General features: G+C 40.4%; 1 protein-coding gene across 1 annotated transcript in view; it reads left to right on the forward strand.

The window, feature by feature from the left end:
• The first annotated feature begins 304 nt into the window (after window positions 1–304).
• The window catches only part of PTPRN2 (protein tyrosine phosphatase receptor type N2), a 1,065,701-nt gene continuing 1,047,876 nt past the window's right edge, over window positions 305–18,129 (forward strand). Inside the window, exon 1 of the mRNA XM_061585692.1 lies at window positions 305–431. Within this exon, the coding sequence (XP_061441676.1) occupies window positions 305–431 (127 nt within the window). The remainder of the gene's footprint in view (window positions 432–18,129) is intronic.

The raw sequence follows: 18,129 nt of genomic DNA on the forward strand, positions 1-18,129 counted from the left end.
GCGTCGAAAGAGCAGTATTTGCAGGCAGTTCATTGCGAGGAGGAGGAGGTGCCTGCCGCTGCCGGGCGTGGAGGAAGCGAGGAAGGGAGGGGCCGCTTGGCTGGCTGAGGCTGGAGAGCGAGGGGACGCGCTGGTCGCTGTCCTGGGTGTTGAAGAAGCCGGATCCGGGAGCGCTTTCAGCCAGGCAGCGAAGTCAAGGCGCCGGGGCTGCGAGAGCAGCAGCAGCAGCAGCATGGACTGAGCCGTGGCTGTGAGGGGACAGGGCGGGGGACAGGCGGCAGGCGCTTGCCATGGGCCATGCATGATGGGGTCGTCCGGCTCCAGCCTCCCGTTCCGCCTTCTGCAGCAGCTGCTTCTGGTCCTTGTCGTCGCCCAGCACCGACAGCACCTCCGAACTGGAGCCGCCGCCGCTGGAACCGAGGCCAAATACGGTGAGTGGAGAGCTTCAGGGATCTGTGGAGAGAGGGCAGGCGGGAGCCGTCATCGTCTTGCTGCTGCTGCAAGAGGAGAGGGCGGGAAAGGGGGGAGACTACTTGCTGGGCACTGACAGGTGAACGAGGGCCGCCCGCTGGCGGGAAAGTGGCAGCAAGGGAGAGGCGCCGCCGTCCTTGAGCTTCTGAGGTAACTTGTGAGGAGAGGTATCCCTGGCTGGCTACACAGGAATCCTCCCCAGAGGGGCCTGTCATAGTCCCCACAACCGATATCCCCCACATTCTTATCAGGAGACCCTCTCACCCCTTCACACACACATTTGTTCCTCCTAAACAAAGCGAACGATTCCCTCACATAGGCTTACAGAGGTCCACAACACCTGCATATGTATATTTGAAGCCCTCGCCAGCATTGAGTTTAGCCAGCCCTTCTAGACATCTGTATCTTTATGTGCCCCCTCCTGCGTCACCTGGTCCTACTGTCATCCAGTTGAGATATAGCCCCGCTGCTTGCCACTGGGGTGGTGGTGCTACTACTACTTTGTAAGCCCAAATCCTCCTATGTTTTGCCACTGCAATATTCTGTATTGACAGCTGCTACTCAAAACTAAGATACCTCTTTCACAAACCATCCTCTTGTAAATATACTCTGTGAAGCCCATAGAACTGACTTCAGAAAACCACTAGTAAGCAACTGTATTTTTACTTGCTGCTCCCACCTTAATACAGCCCCACTCTGAAGAGCTGCCACAATTACCTCAAGAAACTACATTTATCTTATTCATGCCCACAAGCTGGCTTGGACGTCCTACAACCTATGCTGCTCTTTTAATGCTACTTGCTAGATCCATTCAAGTAGGTAGCCAGCTCATTGACCTTCTCAGTGCGCACCACTGATAATTACCACTGCCTCCCCATTTGACACATCCCACCTACTTTCCAGTGAAACCTGAAGAGTCACTTTCTTATGGTGAGGCTTTTGCCATTCAACTTTTTTACTACAACAGTGAATTTGTCTTCTCCAATTCCATCCCCCAGCAATATTCAGATGAGGTCCCCCTATAGTTATATTTGTTCCATTGGCCATTTATATTTCTCATTTTATGAATCCAGGTAAAGTCATTTATATGTCAGACCTTCCAGACAAATTGATCCTCACTCTAAACCCATCAAACTGTCATGTCACTGAACATCCCAGCCAGGGATGGAGACCTTGTTAATTATACTGTCTTTTTGTTGCTGTAAGTAATCCTTCTAAATCAGATATACTGAATAATAGGTATTCCTTACCAATAATCATCTCTGTAAATGAAGGCCATTTTCAATATCATTTCATAGTCATACTTCAGCAAACAATTCCCCAAACTTCCTTCTCCTCCTTCTTCTTCTTCTCCCAACCAAACCAATCTTACTGTTGATCTTGTAAAACTTGTATCACTCACCTCTTTCACTCTCCTGATAGCTCAACTCCAGAAATTAAAAGTGCTGCAGGTGTAATTATAGATTTTGCTGGTATTCTGAAATTAAACTTCTTCTTACTCTAGTCAACAAAGTCATTTATTTTGCTAAGAATGATACAGTACAGATTTCACATGTGAACTCTCCCAAACAAGTTCCATGCTGTCAGAACTATCATGACAAACTTCCCTAAATGGAAACAAAAAGGTATCTTTTGCACCTTAAAGACTTACAGATTTATTATGATATAAGCTTCAATGGACTCCTCATCACAATAAATATTTTAGTCTTTAAGCTGCCACAATACTAGTTTTTGCTATAAAGACTAGCTTGGCTCCCCTCTGGAATTTGTTCCCTTATTAACTGATTCCCCATGAATTCATTTTATTGAAATCCCAGATTCTCATTAAAGTCCCACAGATACATACAGATACATTAAAGAAAACCATACTTTTTCAAGTCCTATTAGATCTAAAGTCCTATTAGATCTAAAAGCCATATACTGAGAATCTGGCTCAGTGCCATTAATTTGTTCACTCCAGACTTAATTTATATTGAAAAAAGAATCCTTTATACTGAGAAGCCACCTGAGAACCTCCAGTGTTATAATGACCTATATAGGCCAACCTATCCCCATCTTTGCACTTTTTGTGAGAGAACAAGTTGACCCAGCTTGTGTCCTTGTACTGCTTGGCAGTACTGACTGTCTACAGTAGCTAAAAGAATAATAATCTCTTCATTAGTCTCTGTTAAAAGCTCTCTGTTAATAAGAACAAACTAATAGAATCTATGTTCCTGTGCTTGTTCTCTAACCTGAAAGGGACTTGGAATTAAACTAATAATTGCAGGAATCTGCAAGTAAGAGATTAAAAGAATAATGGGTTCCATATGTTAAAAGAAGGGGACAGGTGTTTAAAGGAAGGCTTTGGGCCTGAGTTAGCACTAGTATCAGTTATAAATGACACACAAACCTATCTTTCGCAGTTGTTGTGAAAGGATACATTTGCCCTTTATAACTGACTGATTATAACTATAATCCCCAAACCACCCATTCACTGTTCCTTAACATATTTCTGTGTTTGTCTCATAGTACTACCGAACATACATGGGAAACAATTTGTGGATCACAAGAAGGATAGCAGAAAAGCAGTTAATGATTTTCCCATTTGGTTTTAGAAAGGTCTGCCTGTGCATTCTAGATTGATCTGTGCAAGCACTAAAGTCAATTTAAATAATCAACCTGCTTTGAATTAAAAAACAAACTCAGAATTAGTTAGTCAGGGTATTAGGCATAATCATAAATGGAGCTGACTAAAATATGGAAATCATTTGAAATCCCAGCAGTGTATTTATTTTCCTGGTTCTTTTTTCCTTTCAAACACATAGCTGAGATACAAATTATTTCCCTATTTTAAAAAGGTGTGGGCTCCATCTATGATTAAGCCTAAGCCCCAAATTTGTTTTGTTTTAATATGTTTTAAAGTCTTTTGTTTTTAAGATGTTTTAAAGTGCTTTTAGTGTTTGTTTGCCGCCATGGGCTCCTTCTGGGAGGAAGGATAGGATAGAAATGTAATAAATAACTAAATAAAAGTAAATAAAAGAGTTTGTACTGAGAAAAACATATTAATGTGAAGAAGAAATGTTTCTATCTTGAAAATAGATATTTTATTGAAAGATCTGATTGAATCTAACCAAAGTAAATGCTACTACATTTGAAGAGTAGGAAATAAGCGCAGGGCACTGACATCTGGTCTTCAAAACTGTGAGGTACATGTTGTTGCTTTTCAATTTTCTTGTTTCAAAATATCTCTTGGAACTGGATATTGAATTTTTGATGCATTCAGACATGCCCAAGTAACTGCTTATTATACAGGCAAACATGTCATTTGTTTATATATTTCAATTAATCCACATCATGCTTTATAGAGTACTATTTGATTTGTTTATTTGGAATATTTAGGACCTGCTTTTTCAGCCTCAGAAGTGTTCCCAGAATGGCTAAGGATGGTTTTAAACAACAAAATGTAATGTCAAACAGATTAAAACAGCAAAATAAATATTGGAAGGAAAAACCAGTGACATACTGGAATAAAAACAACAAAACAGAAGAGCTAAAAGGCCTGGGCAAATAGAGAGTTCTTATTTGTGACTGATGCCAGGCAAATTTCCCTAGGGAAAGTATTCCAAAGATGGAGTGCTATAGCTGAAAAAGTCTTCTCTTGGGTCACCATCTTCCTCACCTCCGAAGGTGAAGGGATTAAATAAAGAGCTTCAGAGAAAGATCTTAATAGCTGATTATTTTTTAATGATAAGAAAAGCAGGTGTTTCCTGGCCCAAAGAACATATGATCTACATTTTAATATTGGAGGAAAGCAACAGAGGCAAGGGCAGCGGGAAGAATATGTACAAATGTCGTTACATGTGTTTTCTGTTGGTGATGAGGACTAAGCAACTGTAACAAAAGAAGGACTTGAAGGGAGAGAGAGATGACACTATGAAGATGTTCTGAGAGAGAATTCTCGTAAGTATAAGTAAAGCAAGTGAGAAATGATGGAACCTTTTAAGGAACCAAAAGTCTTTTGTATAGCTGAGAATGGTAGAATTGGAGAAGCAAAGAGAAAGTGAAAGCAATGAAGCTGGGGCAATGTGCTATAGCTAACATGTAGCTCTCCAGATGTTTTATACTCCAGCACCCATCAGCCCCAGCTAGCATGGCCAATGGTCAGGAATGATGGAACTTTTAGCCCAGCTTTAAAGGGTTTCTGCAGAAAGCGTAAGGCTACAGGCAACCATTTGAGGAGGGGTGTCATAGGATGAGCGATGTGAAAACTGAATGATACAGGAATGGATTTTTGCGTAGAAGTAAAAGGACTAAGGTGGAAAAAAGAATGTCAGAGAAAAGAAAATTGCTCTAGCCAAGGGTACAGGCTAAAAACTATTTTTTAACTAATTAGCTAAGGGTACTGAGAAGAAGGGAGTGGGTTTATAATATTGTACAGGGAGAAGCAAACATGATGTGGTGACAGAATGATCAAGGAGAAGGAAGGGAAAAATCAAAGATGAAATCAAGATTTTATGCCTGATCAAGAGGATGAATGATGTTGATGGATATTGCGTCCTGTGGTGGCTGAAAGGAGGAAAACTTGGAAGGAAATATGCAGCATTCGGTGTCATACGTATTCAGTTTGAGATGATGAGGAGACATCCAAGTGGAAATAGTGGACAGGCAGCTGGAGAAGTGGGTGGGACCAAATGGAGAGACCAGGATGAAATCCTCCAGGGATAGTGTGTTCAGAGAAAATAGCAGAACCCTGAGGAGCCAAAGTTTAAGTGCTAAGATTGCAGATAAAATATTCCTCTGCCTGCTCATTAGATTTCTAATGATCAGGTTGAGATTGCTAAGCACCACAAAAGGAGATAAAGAACTCTGCCTGCTCTTGAAGAATAAAAGGCAGCATTTATTCACACCTCTATTTCAGTGCTAAGATCAGAGATATAAGATCCCTCTTATCTGCTCTTTGAAGAGGATCTCTAAAGAGCAGGCAGAGGGATTTTATCTCCTTATCAGGAGATAAAGGTCTCTGGCTGGTCTTAGAGAATGCTCATCTATTAAGAGCGGACCACTTCCTTTGGCTTGGTGGGCCAGATCTGGCCTTCAGGCCACAGACTAACTTCTCATAAAGTATGAAGACTGAGGAAGAGTTTCATCTGATAGAAATATGACCCAATAGGTAGGAAGAGAACAGGTGATCTAGCAGATAGGAGAAAAATGGAGGATGGGGTCTAAAGCATTGCACATGTGTGTGCCCTATGTGTTCAGTAATTAACACATGCAATCTAGCTCAGGGATATAGATCAAGACTTAAACCATGTTTTCTTTTACCTCCTAACATTTTGATAATGTTTTGTTGTTAACATTTTTCATGAAAAGTGTGAAAAACCTGATAAAAGGCAACTTTATCTACAAAGGGTCTGTCTGTCTCTCCACCCCCATATTATATAATTAGAAACAGACATTTACATGAACATCATGGACACAATCCACCAGGAACATTTTGTGGGCAAGGTTAACTTAACTTTCCCCAAGTAATTCCATTGGCCCAAATGGAATTTAAATTAACAGCATCATTTTGTTTATTGCTGAGGCTGAAACAGGAGAGATTCTCAATATCAAACCGATGGAGATGCTGCTCTTAGCAATAGATTCCTTATAACCTGCTCCCATTAAAGCTTTTTTGGGAGTAAATTCCAATGAGTTCTGTGAAACTTATAATGGTGTATATGCACAGGGATTTCGGCCATTTCTACCATATAGCACCTGAAAGTGCCCAGGTGAGTTTAATTCAACAGAAGAACTTGAAACAGAAGAACTTGCTGTTTATTTTCTGAAATTAAAAAAAATGGTTCAGTCTATCTCATGGAATATCTCATGCAGTTTCAATTTAGTATTTGTTAGAACACACAAGTTATTTGTTGCTGATTTTTATGTTGTCCGTGGAATCCTTAGGCAAGCCCTAGTCCTAAAGGGAGTAATAATCTCAGCTCAAAGAGCAGTGGAGTTCCTGCTAAGTCCTAAAGACAGCAAATCCAAAAAAAGCCTTCAGTGAGGGAAGACTATTTTGCTCATGTCCTGCTTGTGGGCTTCTCATAGGTATCTGTGAGAACAGAATGCTGGAGCAGATGGGCCTTTGGACTGATCCAGCAGGACTCCTCTTACATTCTCTTGACCTGAGCTGGGAAACATCTCTGAACATGGCTCATTGATGGTCTCAGGTACTACATGGTATCCTCTTCAAAGGCTGGGCAGCTTATTTGGATGTATCCCTCTAGGGTAGGAGCTCTTAACCTGTGGTTCATGGACTCCTGGGTGTCCATGACCCAGACTAAAAAAGTCAATTTCCAATTCAATAAAACATTTATCTATCTATCTATCTATCTATCTATCTATCTATCTATCTATCTATCTATCTATCTATCTATCTATCTATCTATCTATCTATCTATTTATTTATTTATTTATTTATGGGGGTCCATAGCTTTCATCAAATTCTCAGAGGGATCTGTGACCCCCCAAAATTGAGTACCCCTGCTCTAGGGAGCTGTTCTGAGCACAGTCCCCTTCATGGGAATGATACAGATGTCTCATATGGGGCCTGCTCAGGACTGCATGGTTGGGAAACTGCCTCTCCTCTCCCCCTTCATGAAAGCACCTTGAAAACATTTATTTTAAACCTAAATTCCCTTTATATACTTGATTAACAATACTATCCTGTTGAAAGGGCAACTTCCAATGTAAAAGAAAATTACATGAATATATGGCGATGTGCTAGTTAGATCTTAAGCTAACTTCAATTAACTTTATTTTATCTAAAGGGGAAAATGTAGTTATTGTTGGCTATTAAACCGAGAAAGCAGAGGTTAAATTTCCACAAGTGAGCTACGTGATTTAGAAGCGAAAGTTGGCAGAGCTCGAGCCATCTTCAATGACACGTTGCTAAGCAACCTAGGCTCGGGCAGCTGGCCTTATCTATATAGAGGGCCAGCAGACACTTGTGAGTGTGGGGGTCGAGGAGTTTGTACAGAGAGAGCTGTGATATATTGTCAGTAAAGTAACTCTTAAAACTTATTGCTTGTCCGGCTCATTCCTTCAACTGGCATCTAGCCTGTCACTATACTGTTCTGCATCCTGGGCATCTGCTTGCGCCAGATCCAACATCCAACAGTTATGGACTAATTTGGCTTTGTGCGCTATCTGAAGCTGGACTCATGGTTAAGCTCTCTCCTCACTAACCATGAGCTGTGGCCAAGATTTGTTCTTGTACCTAAATGTACCCTTATTATTTTAAACACAAGTAGAGCATTGTATAACACCATATTGGAATTGCATACTGAAGCTTTTGGTATGCTTCAGAAATTACAGGAACATGATCATACATGGATAGGCATTAATGTTAGAATATTAACATTCCAGAGCTTGGAAATAATTAGTTACAAAAAAAAATTACTTGTAGTTTAGAGAGCCAGTGTGGTGTAGTGGTTAAGGACCTAGGAGACCAGGGTTCGAATCCTCACACAGCCATGAAGCTCACTGGGTGACTTTGGGCCAGTCACTTCTGCTCAGCCTCAGAGGGAGGCAATGGTAAACCACCTCTGAATACCGCTTACTGTGAAAACTCTGTTCATAGGGTCACCATAAGTTGGAATCGACTTGAAGGCAGTACATTTACATATTACTTGTAGTTTATTACTTTTTTGAGGAACAAGTGGGTAAATCCTTTACATTTTGATTGCAATAGAGTGAGGAATAATTTTATTACTTTTTAGGAGTAATTGTAATGTTTCCAGCATTATCTTTGGGCTTTACTGGGGGGGGGAGAGAACAGGGGAAGTCTTCTGCTCCTCTGATCTTCCTTCATGCTCTGTGGGTGTTTAGGAGGTGACGAGGGAGGAGGTGGAGAGAGAAGGGGAGGAATGGAGAAAAGAATTGTTAAAAAAATGGATGGTGGTGGAGAAGAATGGAATGGAGGGGAAAAGGAGCCAGAGAGCAAAGACGTGGATGACAGAAGAGAAGGATGCAGCAGTAGAATGGAGATAAAGAACTGTGGAGGTGAGAAACAACCACATGTGTATGTTCATACTGTGTTTGCATTTGGTGCACCAAGCAGTCTCCACTGCCCTCCCTGGCTACTTTGCTGCATTTGCAGTGTTTTAACTTTTTTGCACTCCAGGGGAAAATGTTTGCTTGGGTGGGTGTGCCTTAGTTGGTGGCAGGGTGGCAGGGCAGGGTCTGGGAGGTGGTTGAGTGACGGAGTTGACACTTGCTAGCTGAGTGTGTGTGTGTGTGTGTGTGTGTGTTGTACTTGATTTAACACAGAAAGATCTGAGCAGTGGCCTTTGCCTCCCTCCCTGCCTCCCTTACCAGCAAAGAGACAACCACTGCTATCTTATGGATAAAAGAAATTATTCTACTACCTCTGTGTGTGTGTTTTATTTTTAATGTTGTTTTGGGCTACTTAGGTGCTTAGCAGCCAAGGCCACCACCTTGTAGGCACTCTAGTTCTTTTTAAAATAACTTAACTGTAATTGTAGTTATTACTTTTGAGTAATGGTAAAGTAATCAATTCCTTTCAGAACAATTGTAATGGTAATTTATTCCTTTTTGGGGTCATGTAACAGGAATTGTAATTTATTCCTTTTTATTTATTTATTTATTTATTTATTTATTTATTCAGCGTATATCCCGCCCGACTAGCAAACAGCTCTCTGGGCGGCAAACATAGCAACATATACAATAATAAAATTACAAAGTCAGTATAACAAATATAAAAATACACCATCTAAAATAGAAATTACAGCATTTACATAAATAACTTAAATTAAAATGCCTCAGAGAAGAGAAAGGTTTTAACCTGGCGCCGAAAGGATAATAGTGTCGGCACCAGGCGTACTTCCTCGGGGAGACTATTCCACAATTCGGGGGCCACCACTGAGAAGGCCCTAGATCTTGTTACTACCCTCCGGGCCTCCCTATGGGTCGGGACCCGGAGGAGGGCCTTCGTAGTAGACCGTAGTGTACGAGCCAGTTCGTAACGGGAGAGACTTTCCTGCAGGTATCGTGGTCCCGCGCCGTATAAGGCTTTATAGGTTAAAACCAACACTTTGAATCTGGCCCAGTAGCATATTGGAAGCCAGTGCAAGCGAGCCAGAACAGGTATTATATGCTCAGACCGCTTAGTTCTTGTTAGCAGTCTGGCCGCCGTATTTTGCACTAGCTGTAGCTTCCGAACCGTCTTCAAAGGTAGCCCTACGTAGAGCGCGTTGCAGTAGTCCAAACGTGAGGTTACCAGAGCATGAACCACTGATGTAAGGTTCTCCTTACTCAGATAGGGACGTAGCTGGGCTACCAACTGAAGTTGGTAGAACGCATTCCGTGCCACCGAGGCTACATGGGCCTCAAGTGACAGGGAAGAGTCTAAAACGACTCCCAAACTACGAACCTGATCCTTTAGGGGGAGTGTAACCCCGTCCAGGACAGGGTATGTATCCACCATCTGACCAGAGAAACCATCCACCAGCAGCATCTCAGTCTTATCAGGATTGAGTTTCAGTTTGTTAGTTCTCATCCAGTCCATTGTCATGTCCAGACAACGGTTCAGCACATTGACCGCCTCACCTGAAGAAGATGAAAAGGAGAAGTAGAGTTGCGTGTCATCAGCGTACTGATGACAACGCACTCCAAAACTCCGGATGACCGCACCTAACGGCTTCATATAGATGTTAAAAAGCATGGGAGACAAGACCGAACCCTGCGGGACCCCATATTGGAGAATCCACGGGGTCGAGCAATGTTCCCCAAGTATTATCTTCTGGAGACGGTCTGCCAAGTAGGAGCGGAACCACTGCCAAGTAATCTTCCAAGTTCTGGAACATCCTTAATAAATTAACACATCACATTTAAACTTCATGTTCTTCTCCTTTCTCTGAGGGACCAGAGATCATTGTGATACAGAATGTTCACCTAGGCTTACAGAGTTTCCAACAGCAGTCATCTGAACAATCAAGCTAATGGTTGCAGTTCCCACCCAAGATTTCTTGGGCGTGGGAGATTTCAGGAAAATATCTGGGAATTCTACAGCAGAGTATATTTTTAACATTTATTTCTTAAACATCTTAACGCTTCTTAAACATCTTAACACAATGTTTCACATGAATGCATATAGTTGGCCGTAGCCAATAAGTCAGAATAAAACAAGTTACATTGCAATATATCTTAGACTATCTTCCAGTCCTTATCCAGAAACTAAATGAACATTATCTCACCCTCAGAATGTTAACAGCAGTAGTTCTCTTCGACCAAGTCTAAAAGACTGGTAAGATATACAAAATCTCCTTTTATAGGAATGTTCAAAGCTGTACCCTGATGTCAGAACTCAGACTGTAGTGCATCACTTTAGTGACCTTGCAGGTGTTTCAGAGTGGACATTCCATTCCCGTATCAGTTCCGGCTATCCTTATCTTTTGTTTACAACTTGGCAGGCCACTTGGAACATTGGCTGTTGCAACATACATTTCCTCCGTCAGCATCTAAGGCTGTTCTTCCCAGATAGTATCTAAACACTATTCTTAAGGACTATTCTTATGGATTATACAGAATACATAATAGTATTGATACACTGATACATAATAATATTTATCTTGCTAATGGAGGCTCTTGGGGGGTAAAAATACATAAGAAATGGGGGAAGCCCATAACAATTGTTAGCCGAGCCTGTTGCACTGAAAAACTGGCTGTGTGTAATTATAATTGTAATTGCTTGCACAGAAAACCAACCACAAAAATAGGAGTAGCACCACTGATGGGGGGTGAGGGGTGGAGAAGACTCCAGGTAATAGAAATAGGATTTAGGATTTCTTCCAGCTTGATGTGTTTCGGGACGAAATCCTGCCTCAGGGACACATTGTTTGCAGCAAATGTCGAATGTAAGGGAGAGTAGCACCTGTATTTCTAGCCTCTGGAATTTTTTTCCTCCTTTCTTTCCCTAATTGCTTGCACCCTCATCAGTGATATGGCTCAATGGTTTGAATTACCTGGATTCATTTATTTTTCATCCAAAAATTCCTTTGGCACATTTCTTGCTATAGCTGTCTGGCTAAAGCTGTATATAGATGGTAATTTTTCAAAGTTTTGAAGATGGTATTGCAGCGTTGTTATCTTTTCTACCCTGCTATCATCACTGGATGAATTGGCTCTGCAATCTTTTTTACATCACCAAGCTTTACTGGCAAAGCTGAAACTAGCCTTCATGTGTATATGCTTCAACTGAATGTCATGAAGGGAAATCTTATGGTAACACTTCCCTTCTCCAAATGCCTAGAAAGAGTTTTGATAGGTTTTAAAATGTATTTTTAGTCCTTGAAAGGATGCTTATCTATATAAGCACTCATGCAGCCCTGTAAAAAGAGGCTTTTGTTTTTTCACATCAATGCCCTGCTGTTGAAATAACATATTTTTATATTTTAATTTATTTTCATAATGCACACTTCCATCTCTAGCATAGAAGTAAATACCTTACTTTTTAAAGAAGGATCAAGTAGTCTTTTTCTCCTGCCACACTGAAACAGTCCCCCACCTTTCATTATGTTTGCATGGTTATTTAAGTAGGATTGAGGCTAGTACCACCTTTGTAGAAAGGGGAAAGTTGTTACTGTTGCTCCACAACAATAATTATCAGTACACAGCTAGCCTATGACATAAATAATATATGGATGGTGTGCATTTATGCAATAAATATGGAGAATCATATTTGAATAAAATTAGATTTCATCCAGTGCTTCAAAATATATTTTAGCTATAATCACAGATTTGAATGAATTATATCTGGTATTCTGTTCTTGAGAAAGCAATAGCTCTGTTTTATTTGCTTAAAAGCAAACATTGATAATAACTCATGGTTAACTATTGGTCCATGTTTATTGTTGACTTTCACTGACAGATAGTCTACATCATTGTGTGTGATGTGCACATTCTAGAAGATTACCGGTTTTACTTTGTCTCCTAATCTACATCATGAGAGAGTCATATTATAAGTTACAACAAGCAACTTGAATATTAAATCATGTGCTTCCTAGTTTTCTTTGTCTTCTGTAACATAACATTGAAATATCTTTTGTACATTGTACAAGGGGGCATGCAGTGTAGCTGAAGCGCTAAAGTTCAAACAGAATTGCAACATCAGTGTTAAGATCTTTTCATATCGATTTAAATATCGTGGAATGAATATAATGACTATCTGTGCTTTGAGGAATCATTCTGGCAAATGTTTATTTGCTTGATGATTTAGTCTATACATGTAATACTTCTAAACCTTTATTATAAAACAGATTGATTTAGGTTTTGATCATTTCAAGAGGCACACTCTAAAACGTTATTACTTATGTGATTCTGATAACACATTTTATCTAAAGACCACTATTAATGAGATTTGTTTAGTTCCAAAATGAAAACCACATTAAACATATGTAGAAAAACTAGCAGAGTTCTGTCCTGTCACCAGGGCAGTTTAAAGACCAACACATTTAGTGTGGTACAATAAACTAGTGTAGCCAATAGCCTCCTTTATCAGATGCAACCACCAGACTTATTAAGAAAAACTTATATTGCAGAAATAAGGAACTGAGTTCAGGCATGCTGATCTCAGTAAATGGGATGCCATGCTACATACTGCTGCTCTTTGGGGGGGTATGTATGTACTTATATATAAAATAAAGGATCAACACAACTCCCTGCATTTTATGGTTATGGACTTTCCTTGAGGTGTAACTATGGGGGCTATCATGATGAGCTCTTGCCCTCCAAATTTTACCACTATACTACCACTGTACTACACATTGTCTGGTGTATGCAGACACATCATACTTCTCTAGCTGCCTTTAGTTTTTGTGTATGTAGTTGTATCTCAGAGTCATATGTCAAAACAATTTATTTAAAGAGATTCCTCAATGAATTATGGCCTTGACCAGTTATCCCAATAAATTATTTCAAGACAATGTAAGTTGTTTTCAATTACCATCTTTTGTATCTAAACAAAGATGTTCCAGAGGAAGAAACCCAAAGGGTGTAGAGGAGGGTGATGTTTGGGAATTGTATTCTCAACATTTTATTTCTAGCTTCCAGAAATGTAAGATTTATGGACCTTAAAATGAACAGTATCATAGGATTTCCAGCAATCCAGTACAGGAATACCCCGCTATACGGACCTTCACTTTACGTACACTCGCTTTTATGGACATACTCCATACTCCACCATGCCCGTTTACGTATGCTCGCTTCACACTTACGGACACTTAACGGTGCGTGGCGGTGGAAATAGATGTGATTGTGCCACCGCAAATCAGCTGGGAGGCGCAGCGGCGCAGCAGCAGCAGAGGCTTTAGCGCGGGGCTTTGAGGTTCTGCGTGAAGGAGAGGTAAAAAAAGTTTAAAGAGGTAGTGCTTCACTTTAAGGACATTTTTGGTTTACGTACTCGCTCTGGTCCCATTGAGTACGTTAATGCGGGGTATTCCTGTACTAGCTCCTTCCATGCTGATGAGGTTATGCGTTTTATGCTGGAACTGGGTTTAATATTTATTACTGTGTATCACAGGTCTTATATTCACACTTTCTATTTCTGTATTTTAAAGTTTTGCAACCCACCCTGAGTCTTTGGGAAAGGGCTGGATAACGATTGCAATAAATAAAATTGTTCAGTGCAGGAAGAAAAAATGAATGTCTCACTGCAGTCTCATCACTGGTGCTCACATTTTAATGTAACTCAAATACCTGCCTTGAAAGCACTGTCTGGTTTGAAGTTTCAGGAGCTCACAACTAAGATGTTGTGAGATGTTTAAAAAAGCCACAAAACTAAACATGAGAGGAAAGTGTTATGGCAAAATAATGTTTTTGGGTCACCCTGGAAACTTCTAGCAAAAGCTGTGTCTTAATTCAAAGCATGATTATATGTTGAGATGAAATGAGTGGAGACTGGCAAAAAAGATGAGCACAGCTGTGTCCTGCATAGGGTTGCCAGGTGTCCGATTTTCAGCCAGTTACTCTGGCTTTTGGGGGTCCTCTCCAAGTCTCCAGGTGAGTCACCTTAATCTCTGGACTCGCAGATTTAAATTTTAAAAAATTAAGTTTCTAGGTGGTCTGGTTCACAAGATATACACCAAAACGTCTCACACACACCCCGCACAACTGCAGTGAAATGATCTGTTAGCTGGCTGCTCTAACCCTGCCTTTTCACATTCGTAGCCAATAAGCGAAGTCAGGGTTGTGATTTGTTGACCTCCAGGCAGTGCCTAGACCTCACTGCAATGCCAGAAAATGGTTGTTTTTTTCCTGTTTATCTGAAAATCTTATAAATTGAGTAAGTATGTAGCTTTCAGGTTTTTTTCCTCTTTTGTGCAGGAGTCAAACCCTGGGCTGTTGAAGAGGGAAGTGTTTTGAAAAACCTTTCCAATGTGAAGCTTTAATCCAATACTTGCTTTTCTGGGAGTAAAGCTGCAATGCTAATCCCACATACCCGGAGTAAACCCCATTGAATTCAATAGGACTTACTTTTGAGTAGACATGGTTAGGATTGTGCTGTATATTAATGGGACTTTTGAGTGAACATAGCAAAGAATTGTGTTTGTGTTGTAAATCTTTCTCTCTCCTTCAAATCCTATTTTTAAAGCAATTAGGCATGGCTTACTTAGGTATCACAGTTTTTATTACGTAGGAAACTAATACTGATTTTTAAAAAATGTTCTGCAATGACCAACTGGTTTGACAATAAATTATTATATGCTGTGTATGTATTTTTACATCTGCAGTGTGTGTTTGTGTATATGGAGTCTTTCCAACAACCCTGTGAGGTAGGGCTGGTGATTGGAAACCAAGGCAGCTCACAATAAGAAATAAATCCTTTTAAAATCCAGTAATCATAAAACCAGTATAAACAGTTGCAAAATGGCTTAAAGTGGCATGATTCTGAATTTTGGGTTGTGTGAATGAAGTCTATCTATTTATTATTTATTCATTCTTTGATTTATACCCCACCCTTCCTCCCAGTAGGGGCTCAGGGCAGCAAACAAAAGAACTAAAAACACTTTAAAACATCATAAAAACAAACATTACAATATATTTAAAAAATCTTTTAATTTTTTTAAAAGCTTTAAAAAACTTTTTTTAAAAAGAAAAGGTTTAAAAACATATTAAAAATCAATTCCAACACAGACACAGACTGGGGCAAGGTCTCAACTTAAAAGGCTTGTTGAAAGCACAATTTCCTTATCACTTGAGGTTGTAGTTCTCTGAACATTTCCCTGTTTGAGTAAGCCCCATTGAATAGTTTAGGACTTGGCTCTGAGTAAACAAACATGGGATTGCACTATAAATATCTTTACAGGTTGTGTAAATAATAAACACATTTGATAGTCATGCTTATATAAATATTTCTTCACACTGTGTCCCAATAAATATTTGATTTCACACTATGGTTGTGGATTATTTCCTCTTCATTTTAAGTGTGCCCTTCTTCCTTGGGGTGGTCATGGTTCCCCTCCATTGTTTTCATCCTGAGGGGCAGATAGGCTGAGAGATGGTGAGTAGCCCATGATCACCCAGTACACTTCATAGCTCATTTCCATTTTGAAAAATTAATTAAAACAATTTACATACAGGCAAAGTTTATTAAGTAGATCAACACAGTACATTTAAAACACATCCAACTCATATTTAAAGTGCATTACTTCCCCTAAAGAATCCTGGGAAATGTAGTTTCCCCCTCACCATTATAGTTCTCACCACCCTTAACAAACTACAGTTCCCATCAACTTCATCTGATACGGAGGCTACGCCCCTACTTTCCCAATCATCTGCTCCCATCGGTAGTACATGCCCTGGTCTCCTCTTGCCTAGACTACTGTAATGCGCTCTACGTGGGGCTACCCTTGAAAACGGTCCAGAAGCTGTAACTGGTACAGAACACGGCAGCACGCCTGATTAAAGGCAGCTGCCGGCGAGATCATATCACTCCAGTGCTAAAAGAGTTGCACTGGTTACCAGTTGCTTACCGGGCCCAATTCAAGGTGTTGGTTTTGACCTTTAAATCCCTATATGGTTTCGGCCCAGTCTATCTGAAGGAGCGCCTCCAGCATCATCAGCTATGCTGCCCAACAAGATCAGCCACAAAAGACCTTCTCTCCGTCCCATCAGTCAAAACAGCCAAACTGGTGAGGACTAGAGAGAGGGCTTTTTCAGTTGTGGCCCCCACCCTGTGGAACTCCCTCCCAAATGATCTCCACCATGCCCCTTCCATGATGAGTTTCCGCAGGGCCTTGAAGACCTGGCTCTTCAGGCAGGCTTTTGGGGTGGGCCAGATTTTATCTTCATTGTTTTTAGATTTTTAATGTCTAGGTATTGTATGCCTATTTTGTACGTCTCCCAGAGTGACTGGACAGCCAGCCAGATTACAACTAATAAATTCAATAAATAAATAAATAAAATAAACAAATGGGTGTTGAATGTGCTTTAAATGAATGGTGTGGATCTGTATGATGTTTATTCAAGAGTGAACTGAAAAGAACAATTTTAAAAGAAACTTTTTTCAATTGGGGAAGCATTGTAGCTCATTGGTAGGGCGTATGCTTTACATGCAAAGGTCCAAAATTCAATTTCTGGAAAAGACTATTGCCTGGAATCCTGGAGAGCCAATGCTAGTCCATGTCATCAATACTGAGCTAGATGGTACCAAATGGCCTGTATCAGTATAAGGCAGATTCCTTTTTTCCTAAAAGTGGGAAGAGACTGAAGGGTTACAGTGACTCCAAAATTTATGTATTTTATTTATAACATTTATATACTGCTTTATTGTAAAAAATCTCAAACCGGTTCACAGAAAAAATTAAAACTATAAAATTATTGGCAAAAACAGTTAAAGACAGGTATTGAAAAACATTCAAAATAATAAAACCAGCAATGAGTTAAAAACAGATTATAACCACAATAGCTTCTACATGCCTGGATAGGCTTGCCTAAACAATAATTATTTTAGCAGGTGCTGAAAAGAGGTGTCTGCCTAATGTCAATAGGCAGGGAGTTCCAAAGCATAAGTGCTGCCACATTTAAGGACTGATTTCTTACAAGAGCAGAACAAGTACTATGTGGCACCGGTAACATAGAAACCACACCTTGAACTTGTCCTGGTAGCAAATCAGCAACCAATGCAGATTTCAGAGCAGGGGTATTATGTGCTGATAGGATCTCACTCATGTCAGCAATCATGCTGCAGCATTCTGCATTAACTGTAGCCCCCGGGTCAGGTTGTGCTGCATGGGGATTTCTGTGATCTTGGCTGACTGGCTGCCAGGAATTTTTTAGTTTTGGTTTTTGGTTATGAATCCTGACTGGTTGTGGGATGCTGAGTTGTCTGCCTTACTCATAGGAATCTTGTTGTGGTTGGTATGCTATTGCATTTAGGAAAGCATCACTGTCTTTTGTTTTTTTCTATTTGCATTTCACTTATCTCTAACCCCACTTCCTTACATCCATAGAAGCAACAGCAGTGGTTCCATGCACTCAGCTCAACCCCTTAAACCCATTGATGATGCACCTTGTTGGTTGCATGACAATTTGTTTCTTGCCCAATAGTGGTAAAAGAGAATTCACATATTTTGAAGTGTGGCTGCAATTGTTGTTCCCAAGCTGCTGCTTGTGAAG

Source organism: Rhineura floridana, chromosome 10, assembly GCF_030035675.1.
Source record: "Rhineura floridana isolate rRhiFlo1 chromosome 10, rRhiFlo1.hap2, whole genome shotgun sequence".
Taxonomy (NCBI): Eukaryota; Metazoa; Chordata; class Lepidosauria; order Squamata; family Rhineuridae; genus Rhineura; species Rhineura floridana.